Source organism: Rhincodon typus, chromosome 38 (genome assembly GCF_021869965.1).
Source record: "Rhincodon typus isolate 14 chromosome 38, sRhiTyp1.1, whole genome shotgun sequence".
Classification (NCBI taxonomy): domain Eukaryota; kingdom Metazoa; phylum Chordata; class Chondrichthyes; order Orectolobiformes; family Rhincodontidae; genus Rhincodon; species Rhincodon typus.
Window position 1 is genome coordinate 17,828,273 of NC_063369.1, and position 22,900 is coordinate 17,851,172.

The window sequence follows — 22,900 nt, forward strand, 5'->3', positions numbered from 1 at the left end:
CCCCTCCCCGCAATAACAACCAAAACAGAATCCCCCTCATCCTCACGTACCACCCCACCAAACTCTGGATCCAACGCATCATCCTCCGACACTTCCGCCATCTGCAATCTGACCCCACCACCAAAGACATATTTCCCTCCCCACCCTTATCTGCCTTCTGGAGGGACCACTCTCTCCGTGACTCCCTTGTCCGCTCCACACTCCCTTCCAGCCCCACCTCACCCAGCACTTTTCCCTGCAACCACAGGAAGTGCTACACCTGGCCCTACACCTCCCCCCTCACCCCCATCCCAGGCCCCAAGAAGACTTTCCACATCAAGCAGATGTTCACCTGCACATCTGCTAATGTGGTATACTGCATCTGCTGTTCCCGTTGTGGCCTCCCCTACATCGGGGAAACCAAGCGGAGGCTTAGGGACCACTTTGCAGAACACCTACGCTCGGTTCGCACTAAACAACTGCACCTCCCAGTCGCGAACCATTTCAACTCCCCCTCCCATTCCGCAGACGACATGTCCATCCTGGGCTTCCTGCAGTGCCACAACAATGCTACCCGAAGGTTGCAGGAACAGCAACTCATATTCCGCTTGGGAACCCTGCAGCCGAATGGTATCAATGTGGACTTCACAAGCTTCAAAATCTCCCCTCCCCCTACCGCATCCCAAAACCAGCCCAGCTCGTCCCTGCCTCCCTAACCTGTCCTTCCTCCCACCTATCCCCTCCTCCCACCTCAAGCCCCACCCCCATCTCCTACCTACTAACCTCATCCTGCCCCCTTGACCTGTCCATCCTCCCTGGACCTTCCTATCCTCTCCCTACCTCCCCACCTACACTCACCTTTACTGGCTCCATCCCCACCTCTTTGACTGGTCTGTCTCCTCTCCACCTATCTTCTCCTCTTTCCATCTTGTATCCGCCTCCCCATCTCTCACTATTTATTTCAGAACCCCCTTCCCCTCCCCCATTTCTGAAGAAGGGTCTAGGCCCGAAACGTCAGCCTTCCTGCTCCTCTGATGCTGCTTGGCCTGCTGTGTTCATCCAGCTCTGCACCTTGTTGTCTCGGATTCTCCAGCATCTGCAGTTCCTACTATCCCCAATCAGGGAAAGATTGGCACACTCTCTTGAAAATACGGTTACTGAAGAGTCATAGAATCCCTATAGTGTGGAAGCAGGCCATTCGGCCACACCAACCCTCCGAAGAGCATTCCATACAGACCTATTCCTCTAGCCTATAACCCTGCATATCCCATGGCTAATCCACTTAATCGACACATCCCTGGACACAATGGGCAATTTAGCATGGCTAATCCAGTTAACCAGCACATCTTTGCACTGTGCGAGAAAACCCGAAGGAAATGCAGGCAGACACGGCGAACGTGGAAACTCCACACAGTCGCTTGAGGGTAGGGTCGAACCTGAGTCTCTGGTGCTGTGAGGCAGCAGAGGTAGCCACTGAGCCAGCATGCCGGTAGTCACTTACATTTTTAAAATTGTAATTAAATTGAAATACTGCAGATACTGGAGGCATGAAGCCAAAACAGAAAGTTCCGGAAAAACTCAGCAAACTGGCAGCCACTTTGAAGAACGAAACAGTTAGGGTTTTGAGTCCGATATGCCTGACTGCTAAAGCAACGTTCCCTGCGTGGCTGCACAACCGCCGCGAAGCTCCCCATACATCACCTGGCATGGTGGTGATTTTCATTTACGGAAACCACTGACACGCATGGACCTAAGAGGTCCAAAAAAAATTACACGGAGCATTGTTCTGGAAAAGAGTCATATTGGCACATTAACTCTGCTTATCTGTCCACATATGGTGCCAGACTTGCTGAGTTTCTCCAGCATTTTCTGTTTTTATTTCTTTAAAATTGTGAATGATCTTGATAGAGTGAATGCAGACAGAATTTTTCCACTTGGAAAGGGGGAGAACTAGAGGTCATCGTTATAAGATGGTCACAAAGAAATCCAATCAGGAATTCAGAAGAAACTACCCAAAGAGTGGTGAGAATGTGGAACTCACTACTACAGGAGGTGGTTGAAATGAACAGTATCAATGGAGTTAAGGGGAAACTGGACAAGCATTTGAGAATGAAGGAAATAAATTGTTATGCTGACAGATTTAAATGAGAAAAGATGGGAGGCTACTCACATGGAACATAAGCACTCCACGCACTGTCTGGAAGGAAGCTGTCAAATGTCAAACTTCCTACTTGTGCACATGTTTAGTATCTACTGAATACTTTTTAGGTTGCATTCATATTGCTATTTCCATCAGACTATACCACTTACAAGGTTTAGTGGCATAGAATGTTTTGTATGGCTAAAAAGAAAATTATGATAGAGTTGTGATACATTGACTGAAAAAGTGCTGATTTACCATATGCTGAGTTATAGTTCTTCACCTGTTCCATATGCCTTTGTGTTAAAACACTGCTTAAAAGCATCAGATATGTTCAAAACCAAACAAGATTTGTTACTGGTATTCTAACAATATGGATTGTGTGCAACCCTTTGGTTCACCCTGGCCATGGGCATGGCTCCGCAAATCATCGATAGCAAGAACCCTCTGCAAGCATTGTTGCTGGAGCAACAAAACAACAAACTGTACAATATTTTTAATCTTCATTGTAAAACACTCTATTGCATGTTGTTTGAGTTTTATAGTAATAACGTGCTAAGCAACTTTAGAGAAATATACACTGGTGTTTCATCTTATGGCACTGTCATATTACGAGAACTGCCATAAAACCATAAAGAGATTGCAATATCACAATTTCTCTCCTCCATTGTACTCAGCCAGCATTATATATCAATGGGAATGCCTGTGTTTTCTATACATGCCAATCATTATACTCCAGTGAATACTATTTCAGACCAACTTTAAACAGAACTTCTCTTTCTTAACAATTTTTCCATCCCATCTCCCTAAGGCATTGATTTTTTGAAAGTGATGCCTCATATGGTACCTTGCCCTATTGCCCACGTACTCCTTGATGACTAATGTTGGGAAATATTTGATCATTTGGCTATCATTGTCGAGGCAATTCAGTCTTTTCCCAAAGTTGACCTCAAGCACAGCTCTAGCTGCTTTTCCTCTTTGCTGACCAAGACCATTAACATCTCAACAAATCCTTTTTTAAAAATTGGCATTGCGCAGAGGTTGAATTTGGAACTAATTGTCTGTAACAAACCATTTAACTATATGCCAACAGCATGTTGACAATCTAACCATTCTGCACGTCCTTCATATAGGAAATTGATTTGATTTGTTCAAACCCCATGTTAAACCTTTTCTCTAACGATTCTTGGATTTGGAATGGATTAGAAACCAAGTAGACAGTTTTTTTAAAAATTACTCAGTTCTGTTCTAACTTGAAGGGAGTAACAAATTCCTTTTGTGGAAGTTGAAGTTACTGCTTTATTCTACAGTGCTTGGGTGGAATCTGATGTATTTTTGCACATTCACCATTACATGCAGTTTATTATAATAGCACAATGTTCTCTCTTTTATATAAATGTTTATATAAAATACAGCCTTTCATCACATACAAACTCAAATCTGTCTAAAGTACAATTTGATGTCATGTTCTAGCACGACCATTTAATCAAACACAATGATATATTCGTAGACATACTGCACATTCTGTTCTGTTATTTGTTCTACTAGTACTTCACATTCATTAGATATTGCCTGAGTCTTAAAATCCCACATCTCGAGATGAAATAGTTCAATTTACAATTCAGCACACTGAAATTCGTCCAATACATTGTAACAATACTTACGCCATTCAGTCCAAGAATACTAGCTACACCTGTAGTAAATCAGCATTTATTCTAGCCACATGCTGCAAACCTCAGTCATGTTCTTTCTATTGTACTTTACATATGCAGCAATAGTCCTGGATCGTTTTGCAAGAATCCGTCAACTCTGGCAAGATCTTCATTTGTAATTATTGCTGAACTTAATATATGGGATAGTTATTTGAGTTCAAGTAGTAATTTACTGCTTCATTTATTTAGCAAAAACTGAATTTTCAGATTTTGAGAACTTGGCTATCATCCTGTTTAGCATTTCAGTGATTATACCATACGAATCTGGCACATTGCCCTATGAACAAAATTTTCAGAGCTCTGATGCATTGAGGAAAGATTGTCTCTCATAAACTTGGCATTTGTGTCATATCATGCGCCTCAGTGTGCAGAAGTCATGTTTCAAGCAGAAGCATCCCTGGCAGCTTTTACAAATATAGTACCATTCAGGACATGCTTCAGGTTTTCACAAATAGCTGCATGACTAGTTTTGGGCACTTCAGTTGGACTGCTTGTAGTAATAATGCAAAGCTGGCATCAAACCTTCTATTCTTGACGGTGCAGTTAAATTTAAGCACTCTATTTGAAATTGTGTATAAAATAGCTGATTAAATTGAAATGAAGAAAACGAGGTAAACTAAAGTAAAATTTAAAGAACTTGCATCAATTACTCTGATACATAGGATTTGTAGTTAGATTTTGTTTGAAAGCCAAACATTTAGAAAGAGATTTGATTTGAGCCAAGAAAAAAACCTTCCATTTGAAATGTCAGTTCTGACCTACCAGGTGTTCTAGCTTTTACTGTTTTTAGCTACAGAAGCAGCATTCAGTCAATTGGGTCTCTGGTTTCCTAATGTGCATCTAGGCAGGTACATTACAAGCATAAGTTGACAATATGCTGACTGCTATGTTAGTGCTCCCTCTAATGCCAAAATCATTTTTCGCAAAAGGTCTCACCTTGCAGTCATTACTTCCCTATGTAGTGGATTTTGGTGAAGATTTTAACTGTTCTTCGTTAATTCTGTGTATGGCAGTTTAGAGCACATTTTGAGATGCAGATTATTTCTCTCTCTATAGATGTGTTTCCTGTCACTGTGACATATTGAACATCATATTTTGTAATCGGGAATTAAGTAGAAAATGTCTGAGTGAATTAGGGTATTTTTCTCTTGGCATTTTGCTTGGCATTAGAACTTTAACTATACCATGACATTTTATAATGTGCTCCCAATTATTCATCTGTAGCATTTCTATTTGATGTTTTATTATTCATTATTGCCTGATATTTCAAGGGACTTTCTAAGGCTGTTGATTTTGGCTTAATGGATAGTGAAGACAGAATTTGGAAGAGCTGCTAGTGATTGTGGCCCTATGCCCTGTCTGACTGTGACTGTGGATTGCAGTGCCAAGACCAGATCCCAGGAATTTTAGGGGTCTCGGCTTGTGTTCTGTCATGGGCAAGCCCAGTGACCTGCCAACATTGAATGGTGTACAGCGTTCACATGTAAGTTGTACGACAGATTTCATCTGGCTTTTACCACTTGACTTGCGACTAGCTTATGTGTGAATAATTAATGGCAATTAATGTTTAATTACAGTAATTAGACAAGTCACAGAAAATTAAGCTGCAGCTGGGAGTGATGTAGTTTGTGGCATGGAGAAAGGCTGCTGTATCCTAACTATGTTGAGCATTTCTGACAGCATGGCATAGCTCCCATATACCATCTCCAACACATTTTCTAATTGCAGCTGAATTACACCCCCACGCTTAAAACACTCCACTAAGATGGGCAGCTAAAATACCATGTCAAGCATGTAGTGCTCTTGCTGTTAAGATGTGGGCATAATTAAATTCACAAAGAGGGTTTTCTTTACAGACACAAAAAGTCCCACCCTAAATTGGTATCTGTACAATTAATCGACCAAGGCAATTATGTGACATATTTTAAATCATTATTCTTCAATGAAATGCTATATTTCGTGTAATGATTTTGATAGTTGTAGATTTGCGTGGGTGAATATTCCCAGAGCATAACACATTTTCTTGGTGTGAATGTATTTGCAAAATTGACAACAATGGCAAATTAAATTCCTTAATAACCTTTCCCACAGAAGGCAATGAGCTATATCGCTAAGCCAAGAGCTTTTCGGTTAAATTCAGATGTAATGAAAGGCTTCAAACACCATTAAAAAGGCAGATGCATATCAAAAATCACTTTTTAGAAAATACAGAGGGTATGTTCTAGGTTACGTTTAAATGAATTTCATTTCAACCTTAAACCAAACCCTCAGATAATCATTTATGGTGATTGAAGTGTGTGATTCCTGATTAATTTCAAACTGCATGTCCAAATGGGCCTGATGATATTCATTTGGTTGTGCCTCAGTAATTCAGTTGAGGACCCTGTGCTGGCTTGTACTGTTATACAAGATGCATTTTGATGCTGATACTTTTTATCAAGTGTTAGTGACTGTAAATGTAAAATGGAATGTATAGTCAGTGATACTTTTGTGTTCATCTTGTAATTATCGAAACCAAAGGCCACAAAAGAGCGATTCTAACATCCTTCTCTGTTTAGCATTCAGTAGTTTATTGAATGATTCTAGGGCTTTTGCCTTCACCACTCAAAGAGGGATTTGATGCATTCAGTCCTAAAACTACCCTTACATCTTAAGATCCTGCCCACTCCAACTCCCACGTCCCTTAAGTGTTCCCTTATTTTACAAAATCTTAAAAGTTCATTCATTTTACCTAGGTCCAACCCAAAAAAGCAGCCTTCTGGAATTTTCTGCTAATTTTCCTTAGTATTCCACCTTCTTCTCGAGGTACAAGTTACATGACGGTCCTTCCATTAACTTTTGACGAGGCAATCCTTCAGTTTTCTTTAAAGACCTTGGACTGTGGATTCTTAGGTTCCTTATCCTGGCCTTGGACGTATATTGACATTATTTCTCCTTAAGTCTGCTCCCACCATTTCTGCAAAGCTCTTTCCAAGCTAACTATTCAAACCGACTGATTTCTGCCAGAAGTCTCTGTGAGGAACACTGGATTTTCTTCTACTAGGGCAAATATTTCAGCTGTTTTTCCCTCATAAAATTCAAACTGGATTGCCAGCTTCCACCAGCAAAGACACAGAAAAATTGCACAAAAGGACTTTATAACCAAGACCTCCCCAATCAGTATTTCTGTAGCAACAGGGCATGTTTAGGGTTGATTCAAATCAAGGCAAACAAATTCTTTTACTTTTATATATAGCTCTTTGATTATGCATCCTACATGAATAATTCATAGTGCAAATAGAGTTTTACAACTCTCTCACTAACTCCCTGGCTTCATTACAAGCTTTAGAGATGGATCATTCATTGTTGCAGTTTTACCAATAACTCTGAACTTGCAAGATAAACACAGGTTATCTTTTAAATGTAATCAACGCAGGTTTATTTACATCAGAATTGTCTTTCACTAGTTTTTCAACTGGATGCCTCTATTTTCCACAGTTGAAACTTTTATTCCTAAATCTAAAAATTATAATCTGAGGCATACATGACATAGATAATCAGGACCAAAGTAATATTCTGAATTAAATGTTTCTATGCTCTGACTTATCCCCCTATAAGATCACTTTTCTGATAGAAAACAAAAAATGCTGATGTCAGACACCATCCATGGAGCTGGCATCTCTGATGAAGAGTCATCTAGACTCAAAATGTTAGTCTTCTTTCTCTCCACGGATGCTGCCTGACCCACTTTGATTTCCAGCATTTTTTTGTTTTCAGTACAGATTCCAGCATCGGCAATAATTTGCTCCAGTACTTTTCTGATAGCTTCATTTCAGGTTGAAAATGTTAGCTTTCTAGTTGTTCCTCATTTTGACCTCTTGACCTTTGACCCTGACATTTGCTCATCTGTAGTCATTGAATTTCTCCATTGATGGGTTTTGACCAAAACTGGACACAGTGACAAATCTGATCAGAGCCTTAGAAATGTGATTCCTGCTTTCAGGAGTTTAACATCTTAATCACTTTGTTGTTTGCTGATTAGCATTGATTGCCCATATTTTATGTCAAGTCAACTAAAGTACGGAGGTCTTTCTTTTCCTTTCATTCTGAGCTATTTCAGCATCATTCATGCAATATTGTGTCCAAGGGGCAGGTCACTAACACCCAGTGAGTGCTCTCAAGATGTAACAGAAGCAGATTGCTTAGCAAGGGATATAAGCCTTCAGTCAAAACAGATGATATTGAAATGTTCCCTTCAGTGGCATAACCCTTTCATCTCCCAAGCAGAACATTGACCCCCAGCCATCACAACACTGGACCAGCCCTGATCCCACAAAACATAAGGCCAAACAAGCTGGCTGTACCCATGCCTGAAACAGTCCCAGCGTAGATCACAGGCTAGCTATGCATATCTTCTGCAAGCACTATGCACTTAGAATTTTCAATAACTTCCAGAAGTTGTGTAAGGGAGTGTACATTCCCATGACATTATCTGTATGAACATGTATAGAATGATATCATAATATGTGGCTGTATTCTTATCACATATTGACTTAATGAAATGTGTGAATGTGCACTCATCTGTATAATAATTTGAGAAAAATGTGACTACATATATTTGAAAGACTAATTATAAAAAAATTACAAATAATTTTGCTAAATGGAAATAGAATTCCCTCCAGTTCAATTTTGAGAGAACCAAAGGTAGCATTTTAAGCCCTTATCAAATCCTCTACATAGTTAATTTTATGATGTTTCTTTGAAGGAGGAGAAAGATCTGTTAAAAATGTCAGCTAACAAGGGAGTCTAGAAGGAATGTTTCACTGGTCTGTGGATTGTGGAACTGGGGTCTTGAGGCTGCTCACAAGTTGTTCCATTGAAGATATTTGCCTACCTTCAGATAAGTATAAAGGTACTACATATTTGAATAAACAGACAGGCCAAATAAAGTCACAAAGACATAGAGGCGATATTGCTTGTGACAGTTTTGGTGAATATTTCTCTGAAAGCCACTTACAAAGCAATTTGACACTGTATGCTTTTATTATCAAATATTTAAAACATCATACATTGGGACACATCAAAACTTATAGCTTTCAAAACAATTCTACTATCTGTGTTATAAGAATTGGACTATTTTCATATCTTATTCAAATCTGCTTATAGGTGTGTAATTAAGAAGAACAAAGAATCAATTTGAACTATTTAACTGACAAAACTCAGATACTTGAAATCTTACTTGGACTTGCAAAGCTTTTTCTTCGTAGATTTTGTCAGAACCTTATGACATAAATTGAACACATGATAGTCTTTTAAAACAAGATTTTGTCATTTGAACCATACCTCAATATAAGACAACATTTCATGATGTACTGTGTTACTCTCTCTCAGTCTTCACAATTTCTCTCCAACTTAACTGCGGCCATTTCACGAATGTCAGCATGAGAGTGTTTCATGTTTTGTTCTATCATAATGAAAACTAAAAAAAGCCTTGTAATCTATCACTATAGAATGTTACAAATCTATGTGGTTACTTAGACTGACTGTGAAAGGAAGCAATACAAATTGATATTGGTCAGCATGGGGATTTCAGCTCAGACAGTTTGAAGCAGAATGCTTTGTAAATGCACTCATAAATATGTTTGAATTGGTCTGTAGAGGTACTGCAGTCTGCATCCAGGCTGATGTGTCCTTGTTTTTCCCATCAGCTATTTTATGTTTATGCAGCAGGCTTTTGGTGTGGCTATCATAAATATGAAAACACCCCAATGTAAAGTAGCTATAATGCATCTCAAACTTGCAGTTGTATTTGTTCTATGTTCTATTGAGAGCCTTTACTGAATTGCAATTATATTTTTATGTCTGAAGTTCCTTTCATATGTGTGAATTGAATGCAAGCTGCTGAAAATATTCTCAATGTTTATTCTCAAGCATGGTAGTAATAAGTATTGAATGAATAAAGTGTTTTTTCATATTTAAAAGACAAAAAAGTTGCTCTGCAAACTGATTGTTTTTATGCTCAATTTTAAAGCCATAAATAGTAAAGGACGTTTCCAAAGTCCTTGAAACACATTTAGTAGAGCTGTTTAGTTTGATGTATCTTTTTTTTCTATTCATTTGTGGGATGTGGGCGTCGCTGGCTGGCCAGCATTTCTTGCCCATCCCTAGTTGCCCTTGAGAAGGTGGTGGTGAGCTGCCTTCTTGAACTGCTGCAGTCCTCTTGCTGAGGATTGACCAATAATGCTATTAGGGAGGGAGTTCAAGGATTTTGACCCAGCACAAGTGAAGGAATGTGATATATTACCAAGTAAGGATGCTGAGTGGCTTGGAGAGAAGCCTGAAGGCAGTGATGTTCCCATATGTCTGATGCCCTTGTCCTTCTAGGTGGAAGTGGTCGTGGGTTTGGAAGGTGCTGTCTGAGGATCTTTGGTGAATTTCTGCAGTGCATCTTGTAGATAGTACACACTGCTGCTACTGAGATTGGTAGTGGAGGGAGTGAATGCCTGTGGATGTAGTGCCAATCAAATGGGCTGCTTTGTCCTGGATGGTGTCAAGCTTCTTAACACGTATCTGTCGTGTTTGTAATGAGGTCAGCCAGCTGGTCCTCATAGAATATGACATCCCTAATTGTGGCAGGTAAGATGGTCTGATTAGGGAGCCCTGGCTGACATATAAAAAGGATGAGTGTCAGAGATATTGACACTCTGGCACCTCTTAATATGACTGCCAATTCTTATTTTGCTATCAGCTAATAACACCATGATACTGTAGGCATCGCATAGCAATACCAGATCTTTCTTGGGATTATAGTGAGCCAACACCTTACAGAATCATAATTGTTTCTTCATTGAAGGTTGTCTTTGCAACTATTCCAAAGGCTGACCCTTTTTCAGGAGTTGATGCAAAGGTGCCAAGCTCGATGCCAAGTTATGTACGAACTTCCCATAATAATTTACCACCCAAAGAAATGACCTAAGCTTGTGGTCAGAAGTGGGAGCTGGGATATCTTTGATCGCCCTCACTTTATCTTTCAACAGGTGTCACCCGATCTTGTCAATTCTGTAGCCCAAGTAAGTCACTTGGGAGGCCTGGACGATGTATTTTTTTCCTTCTCAGGCATATGCATGCCTTGGAAAAACACCTTAGTCCATATCCAAGTTCTCTAAGTGCTCCTTGTTATTTTTCCTGTTGTAAGGACATCATCTAGGTAAATGGCGACCTGAGGTACCCCTTGCAAAATGTTCTCCATCGTCTGCTGAAAAATTGAACAGGCTGACGATATCCCAAATGGCAGTTTCGTGTATTGGTACAAGCCCTTATGGACGTTAATTGTAGCATTCTTCTGTGAATCCTCGTCTAAACACAATTGCAAGTGAGTGTGGCCGTTGTCCAGGTTCTTGAAGGACAGCCACCCAATGAGCATTGCATATAAATGCTTCATTGGAGGGGTTGGATATTTATCCAGCTGTGAAAAGTGGTTTACCATTTGTTTAAAATCCCCACAAAGGTGAACCCATCGGGCTTCAAAATCAATACAACCGGCACAGCCAATTCTGCAAAATAGATTGGTTTGATGATTCTTTCACTTACTAGCCTTCTGATTTCTACCTTGGCTCATAAGGCAAATGGCACTGGGTAGACCTTGCAGAGTTGCGGAATTGCTTTCTGGTCAACATGAAGGTGGCCTCGGTTTCGCTGATAGTCCCTAGACGTTCTTGGAAAACTTCTGGGTATTTAATTAGGACTACATTCAGGCAGCCATTTTCTAATTGAAAAATGTTGAGCCTATCCAAGATGGAGGACGGGAAAAAAATGTGGCTGTAAGAGTTGCTCTGGGGTGGGGGACTCCAAAGTTAGGGGGCATAGGTTAAAAGTGAGATGGAAAGATATAAAAGGGATCTAAGGGGCAACTTTTTCATGCAGAGGGTGGTGCGTATATGGAATAAGCTGCCAGAGGAAGTGGTGGATCCTGGTACGATCACATTTAAAAGGCATCTGGATGGGTATGTGAGATAACAAGGTGTAGAGCTGGATGAACACAGCAGGCCAAGCAGCATCATAGGAGCAGGAAGGCTGACGTTTCGGGCCTAGACCCTTCATCAGCTTGGCCTGCTGTGTTCATCCAGCTCTACACCTTGTTATCCCTATGATGCTGCTTGGCCTGCTGTGTTCATCCAGCTCTACACCTTGTTATCTCAGATTCTCCAGCACCTGCAGTTCCTACTATCTCTGGATGGGTATATGAATAGGAAGGGTTTAGAGGGATATGAGCCAATTGCTGGCAAATGGGACTAGCTTTATATAGGATATCTGGTCGGCATGGAAGAGTTTCTGTTTCCATGCTGTACATCTCTATGACTCTGTGGCAATGTAGGTGAATCTCTCTCAATCAATTTTGCCTCATCATATTTGGGCCCAAGCCTGTTACTCCAATCACTGGTAGCTGAACCACCTGCTTTTTGTAAGATACTGGAACCGAAGTTATAACCTGAATCTGTAAAGGTTCCCTGGCATAAGTTCTCAGCCTAGTCAAGGTCTTGCGCAAACTTAAGGGCTGGAGTCCAGGGTGAATTTTGTTAAAAACTGGATTTCTGATCACTTATACGGCCACACCTGTGTCGACCTCCATTAGAACCGGATGACTGTTTAACTAGACATTTATCATGATTGGTTCTGATTTTGATGTTGCTAAGCAATTTCACTGTTTGAAACCAGATGTAGGCTGACATTCCAGGGTATGAACTCTCCAATATACCCTCCTGGACATCGGCCTCTGAATTATCTTACACAGTTTAGGTCTTCTAGGAGTCTTTTGTTGTCTCAGGTCTGCTTACCGGCAACAACTATAAATGGCTTGTTGGCCAGAATCCTGCAGAAAATTTTTAACCGTTTGGCTGAGGCTTGGTTTTGTTTTGGGATTTTCCTGTGGGCTGACCTAGAGTCCCTCTGGTCAGGATATATCCTGAATAGGCTGTGCAATTGCCAGCACTCAAGTGATATCCACAAAGCTCAGTCAGACTGGCGAGAATATCCACTTCTATCTGGACTCATATACTCTGGAACTCATATGCTCCACTTCCCACATTTTCCCATGATAAAGCCAGTTGTAGCACTTCTTTGAAGTCCACTTGGGCTTCAGCTAGTAGGCATTTTTGTATCATTAATCTGTGTACCAGCCAGTCTCTAAGCGTCTCATTCTGGGTTAAATGAAAGTCACAGGCTTCTGCCAGTTGTCATAACTTAGTCAAAAATCCCTATAACAGACTCCCCTGGTTCTCGAATTGTTGGCAAAAGCATTAGCATCTCAGAATTAGAGGAGGCTTGGGGTCAGAGTATTCTTTAACTCTGTCAGTAAATTCTTCAAAGGTTTTAATACCTTGTGCCTCGGGGAAAGTTAGGCTCCTAGTGACAGAAGAAATTGCAGCTCCACAAGCTGTCAGGAGAATTACTCATTGTTTTTCATCTGCCACAATGTTGTTTGCCCAGAAAAAAAGACCTTCTCTCCGCATATTGGATCCAATCTTTGATGGCAGGGTTGAATGAGTCAGTCTTCCCAAACAAAGACATGATGTAAGAAATACCTACCACAACTCAAAGACAACAGTTGCAAATTTCTTCAGGATCATGCTTTACTCTCGTTGCTACTGAAATGACTCCACAGAGGCCAGAATTTCTGACACTCACTCTTTTTGCATGTCAGCCAAGGCTCCCTGATTGGACTAGCTTAACAGCCCCAATCAGGGAAGTCATATTCTATAGTCCAACTGGCTGACCTTTTTACAGTGACTAAAGTATCCCTACGAATCAGGACAATTCTTAAGCCTTTCGTCCAGACCTGCCCATTTTAAATTCTTAAGGAGAAATGAAATTAAGTCTTGCCATCAGAGACAGCCATCATCACCAGACATCTATCCTCCACAGTTTTGTTTTTTTTTCCTTATTTAGAATCAAAATGTGGGAGGTGATCAGTCAATTCCTGAATGTCAGAGATTGGTTAATATTTCAAGGTGTGGGATCAGGTGAAGTGTTTTTTTTAACTCATTTGTGGCATATGGGTGTCGCTAGCTGCTAGCATGCCTAGTTGCCCTTGAGAAGGTGGTGGTGAGCTTTCTTCTTGAACTGCTGCAGTCCGCCTGCTGTGGGTTGATCCTTAACACCATTGGGGAGGGAATTCCAGGATTTTGACCCAGCACAAGTAAAGCAATGCAATATATTACCAAGTCAGGATGGCGAGTGGCTTAGAGAGGAACTTGAAGACGGTGATGTTCCCACATAGCTGCTGCCCCTGTCATTCTACATGGAAGTGGTCATGGGTCTGGGAGGTGCTGCCTAAGAATCTTTGGTGAATTTCTACAGTGCATCTTGTAGATTGTACACGGTGGTGGTGGAAGTGGATACTTGCGGTTGTAGTGCCAATCAAGCAGTCTGCATTGTTCTGGATGGTGTCAAGCTTCTTGAGTGTTGTTGGGTTGCAGTCATCCAGGCAAGTGGGGAGTATTCCATCACACTCCTGACTTGTGCCTTGTAGATGGCAGACAGGCTTTGGGGAGTCAAGAGCTGAGTTACTCACTGCAGTTTTCCTAGCCTCTGGCCTGCTGTTGTAGCCACTTTGTTTATATGGTGAGTCCAGTTGAGTTTCTGGTTAATGATAACCCCCAGTATGTTGATAGTGGGGGAATTCAGTGTTGGTAACACCATTGGATGTGAAGGGGGCGTGGTTATAATTGTCTGTTATTAGTGATGATCATAGCCTGGCATTTTTGTGATGTGAATGTTGCTTGCCACTTGTCAGCCCACGCCTAGATATTGTCCAGATCATGTTGCATTTGAACATGGACTGCTTCAGTATCTGAGGAGTTGCAACTGGCGCTGAACATTGTGCAATCATCGGCAAACATCCCCACTTCTGACCTTATGATGTAAGGAAGGTCATTGATGAAGCAGCTGAAGATCGTTGGGCCAAGGACAATACCCTGAGGAACTCCTGCAGAGATGTCCTGGAGCTGAGATGGCTGACCTCCAACAACCACAACCATCTTTCTACGTGTCAGGTATGACTCCAACCACAGGAGAGTTTGCCACCTGATACCCATTGATTCCAGTTTTGCTAAGGCTTCTTGATGCCACGTTCGGGCAAATGCGGCTTTGTTGTCAAGGACTGTCATTCTCACCTCATCTCTAGAATTCAGCTCTTTTGTTGAACCAAGGTTGTAATGAGATCAGGAGCTGAGTGGCCCTGGCGTCACTGAGCAGGTTATTGCTGTTTGATAGCACTGTTCATGACACCTTCTATCTGACTGATGATCGAGAGCAGACTGATGGGGCAGTAGTTGGCTGGGTTGGATTTGTCTGCTTTTAATGTACAGGGCATACTTGGGCAATTTTCCACGTTGTCGTGTTGTAACTGTATTGGAATAGCTTGGCTAGGGGAGCGGCAAGTTCTGGAGCACAAGTCTTCAGTACTATTGCCAGAATGTTGTCAGGACCCATAGCCTTTGCAGTGTCCAGTGTCCCCAAACATTTCTTGACATCATATGGAGTGAATCAAATTGGCTGAAGACTATTATCTGCAATGCTGTGACAATTGGAGGAGGCCGAGATAGTGGTGCAAAAAATGTAAGGTACAAAAAATCAAAAAATACATATTCCAGCAAGTTATAAAAATACCTATTTGGATTCTGTTGTATTCTTCAAAGCATGAATAGCCGCTGTAATATTGCAGAAAGGACAATCACACAAAACCATGAGGAACAGAACTCGGAAAGAGCTCCTCTCAGGAGATGATAGATGTGCAGCCCTTGATCCCTGGTACACTGATAATTTAGGTTTACGCACAAAACCTTTGAAGGTACATATAGAACTTGATGGCAGATTCCCCCTATGTTGTGGCTGTGGCATGCACAAGGGGGAGAGATCAATAAAACAAACTTGCTAGTTACATCTTCAGTTTTAAAGATATTCTTTAGATCGTTGTTCTTATTAATAGATTCAGAATTATTTTGATTCTGCCATTAATAATCTATCAATTTAGATAAATGTTACCAAAAATCTATTGGGAGTTCTAAGCTTGGAAATTAACATGGCCATCAGTTCCAATTATAGAAGGATGAATAGACTATACCTGCAGCAGAATTTTGGTTCCCATACAGTATGGGCTCTGATGTGATTGGATGAGGATTACATTGTCACTTCAACTGAACAAAAAAAGGAAAGGAGAAATACAGATGGATTAGGAAACAAATTAAATAATAATTTCAAAATAAATAGCCTTTTAGAAGAATAAAACATCATTAAATGAACATTAAAAGAAGCATTATAGCTCTGACAAAATTTTGACAAGGATATAAGATCACTATTTATTTGCTGTTTGCATAGAGAGGGCTTAAATTAATGAATTCCTGAGACAATGGCAAAATAAAAACTGGAGTTGTGATTGGAAGCTTCAGAAATTACTGCAGTATTTTAGGTTACTTACATCGGACAGAAGATACAAAAGTTTGAAAACATGTACCAACAGATTCAATAACAGCTTCTTGCCCGCTGTTATCAGACTTTTGAACAGACCTCTCATATATTAAAGTTGATCTTTTTCCATACTTTCTCTGTAGCTGTAACACCAGATTCTGCCAGAAGTCACACGATACCAGGTTGTAATCCAACAGGTTTATTTAAAATCACAAGCTTTCAGCGTGTTGCTCCTTCACTTCACCTGACAAAGGAGCAGTGCTCCAAAAGGTTTGTGATTTTAACTAAACCTGTCGGACTATAACCTGGTATCGTGTGACATCTGACTTCATCCACCCCAGTCCAAAACCGGCATCTCCACATCATGACTATATTCTGCATTCTGTTCTATTACCCTGATGTACTTATACAAAGTATGATTTGCCTGGATGGCATGGAGAATAATAATTTTCATTGTATCTTGATACCTGTGACAATAACAAATCAAATGAAATCAAATCTTTTTGCACAGTTCTGGTAGACATAAAAACTAGCAGCAAGAGTGGACCATTTGGCCCTTTGGGTCTGTTCAACCATTCAGTGTGATCATGACTGATCCTCTATCTCAACACCATATTCCTCGCCCCATCCCCTTGATACCTTTAAAATCTAAACATTTATTTATTTCTTGAATAAGTTGAGTGACTTGCTGTGGTAGAGAATTTCACAGGTTCACTTTTGTTTTCCTCATCTCAGTTCTAAATGGCCTACCCTGTATTCTGAGTCTGGTTGGGGTTCTAGATACCCCAACCTAGGAAAATAGGGAAAATTCTCTACTAGCAATTCTACTCAACTTGTTTCGAGATTAGTAAGTGGCTAGAAATGTTCGGCACTTAAACATATTAATGTCAGTTCGGAAACAACTGCTGGTAAAAATTTTGGAATAATTCTCCATGTAACATTGAACTCTCTGTACTATATTCATTTGCTTGGGAAAGTTTAACAGTTGGAACCTTGCCACCTCCCTTACTAACTCAGCTCTAGGAAGGCCTTGAAATATTTGCAGAGCTCAGTTGCTACGAATTAGCTCAACTTGTTGTTCCAGTTAGCTATATTGGACAAATTTAGAAATTAAAGAAAATTTGGAAATCTTGTGAATTCCTGCATATGTGACTTTGGAGCACATACCTAACAACATCAGCATAATATACATTTAATGTCCTAAATCCATCAAAAGTAAGGGGATGTCCAGCTTCATTCACTTGTGGCATTTTCAGAACAAAGATTACAGTTACAGGATAATCATGAGTCCAAAAATACTGCTGTCACATTTCTGTTGCAACAGGAACCTGGACACCAGTACAAATCTGATAACATAGATCAAATTTAATCTTTCTGGATATGTGTGGTTGAATTATTTTAGACAAGAGGGGATTGGTGTTAGTTGCTATGTAGTAGAGCAACATCTTGTGCAAGTAATTATTCTATAAAATTTCTGGTGGATAGTCAGGAAGGTGAAAATGCTAGTCACAGTAGTAATGTATAAACTTATTACAGACTATTCCTCTTGATCCTAAGATACTTCGTTCAAATTTTCTGATTGTTACCATCAAATTCCCACTTTGTTGTGTTTATGTTACTTTATTACCTAATACAGGTAACTGAGTTGTTGATCTTTTTTAGCACAGAACTGTCTGTTCTCTTGAAGATTGTGAAACTGATTCAGAACAGAATCACCTTTTTAAACTGATCCTGCGTTCATGTTCAAAGTGTAAGAGGAAATTATAGGGTGCAATCTTCTGGGACTGGGGGCAGGGTGGTGGCAGACTTAGCTGACCTTGACCAAATTAAGTTCCGGGCAAGAACGCTGAAGTTCCACCTTGTTACATGCTGCCAGTTGAGGCCCTAAAATTGTTAAATAATGAGCACTTAAGGGCTTCATTCCACCTAAGCTGTAAGTATTTCATCTGCAGTTGGAATGAGAAAGAGTCAGCCTACCAAGCTGGTTAACCAGTTTTGGCAGGCTGTGAGGTTTTGGGAGTTACTTCTCCTAAGTAACATTGTCATACACAGTTGGGGGCGTTGGTGGCATGGCTACTGAGAACAGCTGTCTGCCAGTGCTTCTGAACCCCTGCTGTCTGTGCTTCCCACTATTCTGGCGCTTGCTTCCTAACAGCACTTTGGGTTTACCTGCCACAAATGAACAGCAGCAGTTTAAGGTGGCAGTTGAAGTCAAGGCAGTGTTGTCCTGGCAGCAGTCATGGCCTCTGTCATGGCCTCTGTCATAGTAGTGTTGGGGTCTGGATCTGCTGGCCTCTGATTAGCTGGCAGCTCTTGTTGGCCGGGACTTCCTGGTCTGAGGTCATAATTCTGTCAGAAAGTCTGCTGGTAGCTAATCAGCTGCCCAATTGGTGGAATACCTAATAGAGTTTCTCACCATTATAGGCTGTGGGTATCTCTCCTGGAAACTCTTCTGCTTGAAGATTTAGTTCGAACTGGAAACATCGCAACCAAACAAATCAAAATATGTGTTAACTGTTTCACTGCCTTGACCTTCAGGAGCTGTTTGGAAAAGGGTTGTGGGAAGTCTGCAATTTGGGTTTCCCATAGGCTGTGAATCATCAACTCTAGAGAGGGTCACTGACATCCTTGAGTGATTCCCTACATAGAAACCAAGATTGACTGACAGGTTGACCATTCAAACTGGCAGGCAACCAGTCAGTGACAAACATTTGCAAGTGGTGGGGTGCTAGATTCATTTTGCATAGCATGGCAAATAAAAAGCAGCGATATGTCATTTGGCTGGGCTGTGATCTGGAGTGATGACGGGGAATGGTTAGAGAAATGGAGGTGATCGTGGGGAGGGGAGAAATTGTTGGAGACCTAGAGATGGTAGTGGATTGGACCCTGGCTATGTTTTTGAGGAGGGCTAATCAATGGCTTCATTTTAGGCTTTGGGTAGAAGATCTTTGAATGTGGCTTCTCCTCGGGAAAGTACCTGGATTTAAGTGGAAAATGTGATCCTCATATATCCTGAACCTACTATCAAGTCTTGGGTTTCTGAATAGTCAGGAAACATATTTGACAGCTCAGCATTATTTTGAAAATTAGAAACCATCTCTTTCTGTCCGGTTTGCAGCCAGCCCATCTTCTTGCCTCTGTTCAAGCTGAAATGTGAGGTTTAGAGGTAAGTTTCGTTCAGAATACCATTTTTTTCAGAGTCTAATTCCTCAACTGGCCAAATCTACTTTTATTTTAATTATTAAAAGTTAGCCTAATGGCTTAATAGTATTGAATATGCACGTGGCATTGAGAGCCTTATCTACAATTCCTTCACATATCCTTCACTGTGAGCATAAAACAATGGTATCCCCTTGTCATTTCCCCACTTGAAGATGTGAGAAGCTCTGTTGAGTTCAGATGTATGGTGTAAGTGATGTAAAATTATGGATATTTGTGATATAATTTGATTAAAGGCGGTACTGATTATATTTAGAATCTGGACAGAGCCTAGCACACTCCTAACAGCCAGTTTATAAGTTTGGTAAGCAATGTACTTGAGTTGTCAGCCATGGATCTGTGAACATAGAGATTAGAAGAGGGGTCTATGGGCCTGCTCCATTCGTCAGTTTGATCATGGCTAAACCTCTATATAAGTGCCATATTCCTGCTTTCTCCCATACCCTTTGATACTTTCAATATCTAAAAATTTACCTAAAACTTTCTGAATATATTCGTTAACTTGGTCCCCACAGCCTTCTGTGTTGGAGAATTTCCACTTGCCGTGAAAGCCAACATACCACTTCTGGTCCTAGTTGCTTGCTGCACTTGGCTAACTACTGTACTTTCATTGACTGGTTTACGAGGACAACCTGATCCCTTTGTACGTATTTGCCAATATATCACTATTCAAACAATACTCTGCCTTTCTGTTTTTCACTCTGAAGTGTCTAATCACTTTTATTCAAATTGTACTGCATCTGCTATGTGTTTGCCCACACACTCAACTTGTCTAATTGTGGTTACTTACCATTGAGTTAGGAGATCATGGGTTCAAGTCCCACTCCAATCACTTAAGCAAACAATTTAAGATGACCGTTCATTGCTATTCTGAGAGAATTCTGTGCTGGTCATTTACCTGATTGTCATTTGCAGGATCTTGCTGTACACAAATTGACTTGCATTTTTTTAGAACATAATAATGATGCTTCTGAAGCACTTCAGGATATCCGAGGACCATGCAAGATGCTGTAAAAATCCAATTTTTTTCTTCATCCTTGAATAATATTGCACTCATTGACTCTGAATGAAATCTTAACCAAGAAGTAAATGTACTTTGGTATTTTTGACAAGGTTGGAGCTTTATTCAGATAGTTCTTCAGTGTATGATTTCTGTGCCTGCTCTGGGGCAAAATTTGGCTCTGTAGGCCAGAAGCAAGTCCCCTTGTTTATCATGTTGCCCAACCTTCTTCAAACCTGGGAAGAGCAGAGTTGGTAAAGCACAGTCTGTAAGATATGTTATAAATGGAGCTTCCAGTGAGACACTAGAAGACTAGTATCATTGCAAAGCCCTATTGACACTAAACTGATGGAGTGTAAATTGGGTGATGATATTGGAAGAGAAATGGACTGAAACTTTGTCCAACAGGGAATTCTGCTGACCTTTGCTACACATTCGGGTTGGATTCAGCCTGCCCTTATACTATAACTGTAGCATTCATTAGCTACAATTTCATTTCATTCCCAGTATGAGAAAACATACTGGCTCTATTGAGCAAATACTTTTAATTGTTCAACGGCAGTAAAGTGAATCAATACAGTTTGAAACATAAGCAATAGCACCATGGAATGCTAACGTGTGACTTTTTTTTACTGCAAGTTCTGAACTCTTGTCCTTACTAAGGCCGCGATCCTCTTTTCTGTTCCTCCCTTTCTCAAGAGCAGAGAGTTGAGCGTGAAACTATCAATGATGGATGTTGGGTGCCTCCTGGTGGCTGGATGTTATGCAGCGTGAGAATGGCATATGGCATTTCGAGGACGAAGGAAAGAGAGACTTCAATTTTGAGGACTGAAATGCATTAAATTATTTGTGCACATCATATCGCAAGGCAGTAAGAAATTGCTGATTTTAGTGGTGATGCATTACGTGTTACATCTTCTAATTTAGCGTGGCATTTTTTTTGTCATTCTGCATTGCAACAGAAAACCTAATAAAATATCGATTTAACAATATGTTGTAAGTGTGCTGCTAAATCGGCTTCACTCTACGTCCCTTTACAAAATGCCTGTGATCAGTGTATACAAATGAATTGCAGTGCGCCAAGAAGTCGATATATAACAGCAGTGTGTAGCTGCATTTTGAATTATATTTCAGGCAGAAGTCTATTTACTTCTCGGGAACGTGGCAGTGATGCTTTTTTCTCCAGGGATTATAGGTCAAAAGTTCACTCATCAGCAGGGAGTTTTGAGATGGTCTAGTGGAAAGTTTATTTATCTAAAGCAGTACTTATGAGAAAACTATCAAGTACTATTTAAATAAACAGAACATGATAGTATAATCTGCTAGATACGCAGTAATTTTACAACGTCGCTGAGGGCTTACAGAACTGATATTAACTTATGCATATTCACAAAATTACGTATCAAACTTCTGTTCATTCAAAATAAGGACAGACGTCGGGAAACTTGGTCTAATCTATGAGTGTTTTAAATAACATGAAGTTTGACGTTTTTAATGAAGTACATTACTTGATGAGAGTAGGGTAAAGTCGTTCCAAATTTAAAAGAGATTCTGGTAGCATGCCCAATGCTTAAAAAAAAGGACAATTTGCACATTAATAATTTGCATGCTTTATGCAGAGTATGCCTCTTTCTAAAATAAAATTCCAGCACACTAATGTACCTTAAGTGTACTTTTAACCTTCTCCTACCCTCACTCCAGTGCAGGGAAGTTAATGGGAGAGATTAATGTTACAGTACTGTTAATCCATCCATGGCAAAAGTTTTTGAATAACTTCAAAATGAAGTCTCTTCCCTCCCACAATAGCAATAGGGTCCACCTGTGCTCATGTACTATCCCACCAGCATCCATATCTAAAGGATCATTAGCCACCATTTGTGCCATCTCCAGTGGGATATCACCACCAGACACATATTCCCCTCCCCTCTCTTGTCAACCCTCCACAGGGATGTTCCTTCTAGCGCACCTTGGCCCTCCTTCACTACCAACATGTCCGCACTGCCCCATGGCATCTTGCCATGCAGTTGCAGTAGGTGTAACACCTGCCCATTTACTTCTTCCCTCCTCAGTATCCAAGGGCCCAAACACACCTTCCAGGTGAAGCAGTGCTTTACCTGTACTTCATTCAATCTGGTCACAAGGCCTGGTTTGTGCAGGTGGGGAAGACATGGGAAAAAGTGCTCAAGTCCTAAAATTATTAAAATGTTTCCACTACATTGGGGAAACAAAGCACAGGCTGGATGACTGCTTTACAGAAAACCTATGTTCTGTCCACAAAAAAAAAGACTCTGAGCTTCCAGAGATAGTAGGAACTGCAGATGCTGGAAAATCTGAGATAGCAAGGTGTAGAGCTGGATGAACACAGCAGGCCAAGCAGCATCATAGGAGCAGGAAGGCTGACGTGAA

General features: G+C 40.6%; 1 protein-coding gene across 2 annotated transcripts in view; it reads left to right on the forward strand.

Annotated features, from left to right (window-relative positions):
• The window catches only part of pbx4 (pre-B-cell leukemia transcription factor 4), a 343,177-nt gene extending 321,692 nt beyond the window's left edge, over positions 1 to 21,485 (forward strand). Inside the window, exon 3 of one of the 2 annotated variants that reach the window (XM_048618018.1) lies at positions 21,199 to 21,485. In XM_048618018.1, coding sequence (XP_048473975.1) covers positions 21,199 to 21,206 — 8 coding nt within the window. In that variant the 3' untranslated portion in view covers positions 21,207 to 21,485. Of the gene's footprint in view, positions 1 to 21,193 lie in introns of both variants that reach the window. The other variant, XM_048618015.1, reaches the window with a different exon arrangement.
• The last annotated feature ends 1,415 nt before the right edge of the window (positions 21,486 to 22,900 follow it).